This window comes from Silurus aristotelis, assembly GCF_946808225.1.
Source record: "Silurus aristotelis genome assembly, chromosome: 14".
NCBI classification, from domain to species: domain Eukaryota; kingdom Metazoa; phylum Chordata; class Actinopteri; order Siluriformes; family Siluridae; genus Silurus; species Silurus aristotelis.
The window spans coordinates 4673043-4681357 of NC_139587.1; the positions used below are offsets into that span (position 1 = coordinate 4673043).

Genomic DNA, 8315 nt, shown 5'->3' on the forward strand with positions numbered 1-8315 from the left:
ATTAATAACAAACCCTAAATTTGATTTGGAAGATTGATCAGAAGTATCATTTCAGATTTTGTAGTGTTGAGAAAACGCGATTCGACAAAAGACGCCATAACTCCTACGGCTTCCGTAGTGTATGTAGTGAGTCTTGGCGGGTAGATGTGAATGTCAACATTGGGAAGAAAACGAAGATGGAGGAAGTCGTCAGCTGTCGGTCTAGTGAGCCTATTTTAACAGATTCTGCTCAAACAAGTGAAAATACGGGTTCACATGTGTCAGGAGAGACCGATGTCCAAGAAAATAGTGCGGTTAATTCGGCTAAATGCGAGCCACGGCGGAGCAGACTGAAAGTCTTTAATAAAGTCATGGAGAAAAGCCTGCAGAGGCTTGTAGCAGATGCGAGGTGAATAAAATTCACTCCTGATTAGTTTAAAACTCACCGGGTGATAAATAATAAAAAAATAAAGTGTATTTATAGAGGTTTACCTTCTCTACTTAACGGTTTATTTCTCTACGTTATGCGCAGATACGTGTTTTAATGCCAGCTATGTTCACAGTGTTATATTCTTCTTATTAAAATTTTTTGTTAACTTTTTTCAACATGGTTATAAATTATTATACACCCAGTTTAAATAGTTTAACCATATTATGATGTATTTGTGCACTGAGTAGGTGTCAATGGAATGACTGTAGCACTGATGTGTCGTTAGACGAAGAATCGATTCTTTGAATCTCCCCCCCCATTCGGTTCTTTAAATGGGAACCGACTCGCATATATGAGTCGTTATTTTTTCTTTCTTTTATATACACTTTATTAATAATGTTTACATTTCTCATTTTTATGAGAATATTTTAAAGAAGTTTTTCTCCATACAAAGGCGATTCTTTGGAGTGAACACAGACGCGTGTGTTCCAAGTGGTTTCCAGAACGTTGTGAGAACGTTTGTTTTGGGTTCCTCAAACGTCCTGATTCAAAGAACGTTTCCACAATCTTGTGACTCTTGAGAACCATGAACTTTGTGGAACCCCATCATGTTTCTGAGAACGCAACCTTCTGTAGTCTAGTTTTAATCTGAGATTCTACACGTTCTTCTAATGTTAAGGGAACGTTCTCTCAACGTCCTCTCTAAACAAAACTGATTGGTTGTCGTAAGGTTCCTGTTATTTTTGCATCTAATAAGGAAATTTGAATCACTTATAACAGATAGTTTCTTTGAATTATATTTGGATCAATGTTCCATGTCAGTTGTCATTTAACAAAATAAGTACATTTGTTACTAGTAAAATAACCGAAGAGAAAACAGGTGCTAACGGAAATGCTCTGTGTTTATTAGGTTTGTTTCTCAGCTATGCACTTAAGTACGATATAGATCAGGTATGGAGAATGCTATCTGTATTTGTTGATGTACAGATTCTTTTAAAATACAAATGCGTTAAATTAAAACAAAGTTTTATAATTTTATGGGGCAAAAAAAGAAAAAAAATGGCAGTGAGATCATTGGGATTTGAAAGAGTTTTCTCTTGTTGGTTAGGTGACATGTTCATAATTCCCTACTACAGTACTGACTTCAAACTGTTAAAGATGTCACAAAACTAATCTTCATATCTCCTTGTGTGTATTGGTTCAGTTTCAACAGGTTTGCCCACTCTTTTCATCCCCTGTGCAAGCAGAATCCACAAATGGCCGAAGTCATTCACAAGCAATTCATAAGCGATCTGCAGAAAGCTATTCAGGTAGCATGCTGTTGTATGTATTGGCACCGTATATATTTGCCGATACCCTGATCATTTGTATATGCCTTTATAAAAACTTAATAATAATGTTATTAGTGTTGAATTCTCATTTTTGGGATGATCAGGACTAATTATTTCAATGGGTTCAGGAACACGGGTCTTTAATGTGTAACTCAGTTGAAGCTTTTGTGTATACAGGAGGATATAAACAGAGTGATAGAGGAAGGAGACCTGCAGGTGAAACTGGAGGAGTTGGACAGACTAGAAGAGCAGGCAAAAAACACACCAGGGCCTGCATGGTAGATTTACCTTTATACATGGTTTGGGGCCTACCAATTAAATGCATTATTTGTATGTAGAAATATTTTCTCGTTGATTTTCTAAGCTGGCATTCTTCAAAATGATTTAGCACAAATGCAGCCAGGAAATATTATCTGATTGTTTACATATCTATATTTAAACAGATAGGTTGCAATGTTTTGCTTTACAAGAGCTACATCAACTAAATATGTTATATATACTATAGCTAATAAATGCAATGCAATGACCAGTACAACAAATTGTATTGAAGTATGTCTAAAACGTGCATGCATAGCCATTAACTTGTGTGTGTCCTGTAGGCGACCCAGTGGCATTCCTGAGCAGGATGTGTGCAGTGTGTTGATTCCATATCACCAGGGGCAGGAGGAGTACGTGCGCCGAGAGCTGAGGAAGCTACAGAAAGAGAACGCAGCTCTGGCTCAGAGAGTACAGTCTGGTCGAGACACCATCGTAAACACAGAGCAGCGCATAGCAGCAGCTGTAGATGAGTGGAAGGTGATAGAGAAATAGAAAAACATTGCAATGTCTGTGTGTGTTCAATTATTTATTTCTGTTAAATAGATTAATGTGAATAAACTGTATGTTTATATGGTAGAACTGAAATTCTTTGAATTATAAAAATTTTATTAATTTTTTTTTATTTTAAGTGGAACTGTCTGAATTGAATGTTACATGTAAATATTGATCTCAATACAAGAGTTCACTTTTTAGTTATTTACAGCATATTAATTGCAGTTTTTCTTTATTGTAATATGCTGCAAGAAATTGTTGCACTCCTGTTTCAGTGTTCAATGTTTGTTCCTTTTTTTTTCAGGGATCTGTTGCTGATTTGGAATCGTTCATGTCGTCACTTTGTCCATCTGAAAATTTCGAATCTCTTTGAACTCTTGTGGATAAAATCAACGTTCACGGTCAAAACTATTTTAGTTGTCTTTTTTATTTCAATCTAACTTGTATCGTTTTTATTTCACCAAATGTGTTTCATTAAATCTTTTTTTTTTTTTTACGTATGTGGCTGTCGTGTGTGTTGATTTTACAACTTTATAAGTCAAGTGGGCTTTTATTGTAATTTCAACCATATACAGTAGAGTACACAGTGAAATGAAACCGCATTACTCCAGGACCAAAGTGCTACACCAGACATCATAAATGTACAAAACAAAACACAACAAAAAAAAAAAAAATTTCTAAACGACTTCAGAATCAAAGCTAATTTCCGGGTATCGACTTCAAAATGTGGTTCGGATTTTACCACATATCAAGTCATAAATGTGAAAAATAATGACTAATTGGAGTGCACACGGAGATCAATTAGAGGTTTAATACAAATTTAATTTTTTTTTTTTGTCACCGTATAAAATGTTTCATGGTAATTTATGCCACAAGTGCGAATAAAATTTCGATACCAGTATACATTTATAAAAAGAAAGTCGAGTAACGCATCCTTCGTTGAAAAGTCTGCTTTTAGAGTGTTAAACTATTAAAACCTTTACAATTACAATTTACAATTTGAAGTAAAAAAAAAATCGGGACTTTACGGTAAATTCGCGTCTGTGTACACACGCGGTCTGATATATTACGGTTATTACGGCAACGCCTGTATTGCTAAGCACCGGAACAGTATTTAATAACATGCACCGGATTTAACGTTAAATTTAGGTTTTATTTATTGCTTTAAAGTAGACTTTATATTTTTCTAAGTCATGACAGAAATATTTTCAACTCTTTTTGGCCAAAGCGACTCTCAGCCACCCCCAAACTCCGCGTCTCTAGGTTTCGGACCGGGAAAGCCGCCTCAGCCGCAGAGCGCAGCCCCGGTGCCGCCCCAGCTCTCAGGACAGCTCGGGGATGAGGGGCCTACAGCGCGGAAACCGGGAGTCATCAACGAGCCGTTCTATTTACTGCGAGAGCTGCCTGGTAAACACGGTTTATATCGCGGTGTGTTGAATTACCCATGTTGCATTACAGTGTATGTGAATATGTGATTCGTGTTCTGTTTCGGTTAGTTGGAAACGATTTGACGGGAAACACAAACCTGATCACACACTACAACCTGGAACATGCGTACAATAAGTTCTGCGGTAAGAAGGTGAAGGAGAAACTCAGCAACTTCCTACCTGAATTACCAGGTGAGATGTACAAGCATGGGGGTGGGATTATAGATGTGCTTTAGTGCTGGTTTTTTTCATTATTATTATTACAGTATACAAAGTGGCCAGACATAAATCTGCAGGTGTTCATGTTACCTCCTTTGGGGTCATCATGCTCATGGTTTCTGGTCCTGAACGTTATTATTTAGTCGAGCAATAAGGGAATGTGTTGCATCTCCTATGGGGTCATGCTCATGGTATCTGGTCTTTATCTTTATTATTCAGTTGGTCTTTGAATGGTAAACTGCACTGAACCATGCAGTCTTTAAGGGGTCATGCTCATGGTATCTGGTCCTAAATCTGGTCCTACATCTGCACTACTGCTGTTATGTGACGATGAAAAATCTCGAATCTAATTTTCTGTCTTTAGGTATGATAGACACTCCTGGCGTTCAGGACGGCAGTTCATTGCGCTCCCTCATAGAGAAACCTCCGGTGTGTGGGAACTCCTTCAGCCCGCTGACAGGAGCGTTGCTTACTGGCTTTCGACTACACACTGGCCCGGTAAATTCATCGTACACACAAAGACACTATTAGATCCATACAGGATGTAATCCTGAGTAAGTAAGGATCATGGTATCTTGGTATGGTGATCATTTCATTTGCAAATGATCCAAACAAACATCGAGGAGTTGTGTCTGTTGGAATTGCTGTCTAGGAATCGGTACTGCGCAACAACCTACAGCAGCAATCAAGTGACATCTCATTTGTTTTTTTTTATATATATTTCCTCCAAGATGAATGCAGTCGTGTCGTACCAAATCTTGTGTTGAAAAAATTCCAAATCTGAAACCAGGTGCTGGTTGCGATTATGGCCACAGTTGGGTCGTCTGAGACCAAATTTTGAAAATCCTACAAAATCCTTATAATCCTCGGCTGTGGTCTTTGCTCGCTGGTTTGACATGCTCACCGACATCCGATTAATGTCCGAAACGATCATTTATTTCTTCCGATGAAATTCTGGCGGTGTCTGAAGATTTCAGACTCTTCCCTACAGTGTGACTACAGATTGTTTTTGTTTGCTGCTAGGTACTGACGTAAAACTTTGAACGAGTCTTTTTTCTTGTGTGCGTCAGTTTTTAACTGTCGTACAATTTGACGTTATAACGAATGAGATCCTACAGCATTAGACAGCCCAATTCGGCCCGTACACAGAGGAACACTAGATTACATGCAAACACAATAAGAGCACATGCTGCCCATGTATACACCTATACACAAACACACACACACACTCATGCACAGCAGGGATTAGATAATCACTTACGCACACTACAGGATCGGATCATTCGCTTGATGCTACTAGATGATAAGCAGCCATTGTAATCTCACATGTGTGTAGCCCATCTTTACCAGCAGTGAGTGGTTTCCAGTTGATAAGAACTCCATCAGGGCATCAGGATGGATAAGGCAGGTGTGAGCAGAAGGGATCCAGATCACACCGATCTCAGAAGTATGCGTAACTTGACAGAGCGAGAAAGAAAAACACAGTTTATTTGGTACACTTATTGTCATTTAAAGGTTAAGGGTAATGGACATTATTTGAGAAGCACAAGCAGGGACTCTGGTACGGATCGCTACCACAGCCATTAAGTAATGAAGGTAACGAGGTCATGATCGAGCTTTGAGGCATAAAACAGCCAGTCACGTCACTGTCACCAAACACATACACGATGATGCTGTATTTTCTAATGTATTTGTTGTTTAGAGTTTTTCTGTTTGTTTTTAGCTTCCAGAGCAGTACAGACTGATGCACATTCAACCTCCGAAGAAGAAAAGCAAACATAAACACAGACATCATCGACCTCAGGATCCCATTCCACCAGGTGACACACACACACACACACACACACACACACACACACAACACAATAATACAGCAAAGGTATTAGAGTTTTCATTGGCTCAGGTAATCCTGATCATTAGAAGGCTCCAGATTCAATCAGTCCAAGTTCTCTTCCGGCTTTGAGTCACTTCTATAAATCCATCAAAAAAGGACATGCCGAATATATGTAACTACTAATCTGGTAAATGCATTGCTAGTAAATTTTGCATAATTCACATAATCATAATGCATAAACGCGAATGTTTAGATCAGATACTAATCAGATCCTTATTGTTGGAAATCAGACAACGGCCTTAAGCAGATATGAAAAAGAAAATAAATAAATAAATAATCTAATAACATGCACATGATAAATCTGTGGTTTTCTCTGTGCAGAAGCCCCATCAGACTCTGACCCCAAGAAGAAGAAGAAAAAGAGAGATGACGACCCAGAGCGCAAAAAGAAAAAGAAGGACAAAAAGAAGAAAAAGGTGGGTGGAGATATTCGGTACGGTACGGGAGGAGCGACAAGGGATATGAAGATGGTTTGAATCAGAGAACCATCTTCATCTACATGTTTTGCTCCGACTGTGACACCATCAGTGTTTACTCCATCCATAAACATTTCTTAATAGAAAATGTCGCTATATCAATAGTTATACACGTTTTTATTGGGTATGGTTGATATGGTTATGGTTGTGAAAATCTAATTGTAAGAACATGTTCTGCTCTTGTGTCATCATTACATATTTCACAATAATGTGATAAACACTATTACTGTGTAATACATGTGTAGTTAATCTCAGACATATATATATATATATATATATATATATATATATATATATATATATATATATATAAATAGATATTTCTTAACGATATTTGCATTGATGAAAGATTTTATATGTGAAGAACACTTAGATGTGCAGAACACTGATGATCTCTCCATCATGGCATCTGTTAGTGCTCATTTTGTCCTCAAAGTTGATGTTAGAAGCAGGAAAAAGCGTAAGGATTTGAGCGAGTTTGACAAATTGTGACGTCTAGACGTCTGGGTCAGAGCATCTCCAAAACTGCAGCTTTTGTGTCCTGTTTCCAGTCTGCAGTGGTCAGTGTCTATCAAAAGTGCTCCAAGAAGGAACAGTGGTGAACCGGTGACAGGGTCACGGGGGGAGCGAAGGCTGGTCCGAGCGGTCCGGTCCAACAGACGAGCTCCTGTAGCTCAAACTGCTGAAGTTCATGGTGTTAATGCTCGAATGTTTCAGAACTGTTTTTGCCAGCAAAAGGGGAAACAACACAATATATGACAGGTGGTCATAATGTTATGCCTGATCACAATAATATGATCAACGGTGTAATACATGTGTAATTTCTGTTCAGTTCAAAACCTTTGGAAAATATAGATATTTCATATTCAGATTGAAAAGGATCATTATACTTGTGTAAAAATATATTTATATAAAATGTAGTTCGAAAGTATTGGGACACTTGCATTTTCCAGCCATATCCGGTTCTCCAAACTGTTGCCACAAAGTTGGAGGCATGTAATTTTACAGGTTATTATAACTAACGACTAAATGTTGAAATAGATGTTCAAAAAAGCACAAACAAATCTTATTGTCAGGTGTCCACATACTTTTGTCCTCACAGTGTATTCAAGTAAATATTACCTCAAAATGAAATGTTGAGTCACGGCAGAAAAGGGACAATCAGATAGAAGTAATAGTAATAAGAAAATAGTGACGGACTGTTCATCATCATCGGTCCGATATACTTGTTCAGGATCTTGCAGATAATATTGAGGATTGTACTTTAATTCGTTCTCTCTTTCTTTCTATTCTTCCCTCCATTCTCTCTTTTCTCTCACGCTCTCATTCTCTCGTACTGTCTTTCTGTCACAGAATCGTCACAGTCCTGATCACCCTGGAATCACTGGCTCTCAGCCAAACAGCAATAGTCTGAGATAGACACTGTATTTTGTGTGTGTGTGTGTGTGTGTGTGTGTGTGTGTGTGTGTGTGTGTGTGTGCCAACAGTATGATTGTGCTTTTTGTAGCTGTTGACACTGATTACAAATCAGTTCCCTTTTCAGTATTTTTTTTTTCCCTTCATTATTTGATGACTTGAATAAATTTTTGGTACTTTACAGCTTGTCTTTACACTGTGTTTTTAATTAATGGATAAAGTACTGAATGTCTGTTCAGTATGATTTCAGTACAATAGCTCACTGAACACTAGAGGGCAGTGTTGAACAGCAAGACTGAATTCAGACTAGTTGTGCGAGTCTTGAACATGTTC

The 8315-nt window shown here is 38.0% G+C and overlaps 2 protein-coding genes across 4 annotated transcripts in view; both read left to right on the forward strand.

Moving 5' to 3' along the window:
• Nucleotides 1-110: 110 nt before the first annotated feature.
• pmf1 (polyamine modulated factor 1) overlaps nucleotides 111-8315 on the forward strand; it is a 122914-nt gene continuing 114709 nt past the window's right edge. The window contains exons 1-5 of one of the 2 annotated variants that reach the window (XM_083560673.1): nucleotides 111-388; nucleotides 1614-1719; nucleotides 1918-2018; nucleotides 2340-2535; nucleotides 2855-2932. In XM_083560673.1, the coding sequence (XP_083416799.1) occupies nucleotides 177-388; nucleotides 1614-1719; nucleotides 1918-2018; nucleotides 2340-2535; nucleotides 2855-2923 (684 nt within the window). In that variant the 5' untranslated portion in view covers nucleotides 111-176 and the 3' untranslated portion in view covers nucleotides 2924-2932. Of the gene's footprint in view, nucleotides 389-1613; nucleotides 1720-1917; nucleotides 2019-2339; nucleotides 2536-2854; nucleotides 3044-8315 lie in introns of those variants that run through there. The other variant, XM_083560672.1, reaches the window with a different exon arrangement.
• med19a (mediator complex subunit 19a) lies at nucleotides 3605-8163 on the forward strand. Of its 2 annotated transcripts, none has more exons than XM_083560666.1 (6): nucleotides 3605-3957; nucleotides 4047-4169; nucleotides 4561-4694; nucleotides 5920-6016; nucleotides 6412-6506; nucleotides 7920-8163. In XM_083560666.1, exons 1-6 carry the CDS (start codon nucleotides 3744-3746, stop codon nucleotides 7983-7985), a joined length of 729 nt encoding a protein of 242 aa, XP_083416792.1. In that variant the 5' UTR covers nucleotides 3605-3743; the 3' UTR covers nucleotides 7986-8163. The 2 variants fall into 2 exon arrangements, with proteins under 2 accessions (XP_083416792.1, XP_083416793.1); XM_083560667.1 differs by lacking the exon at nucleotides 7920-8163 and adding an exon at nucleotides 7118-7435.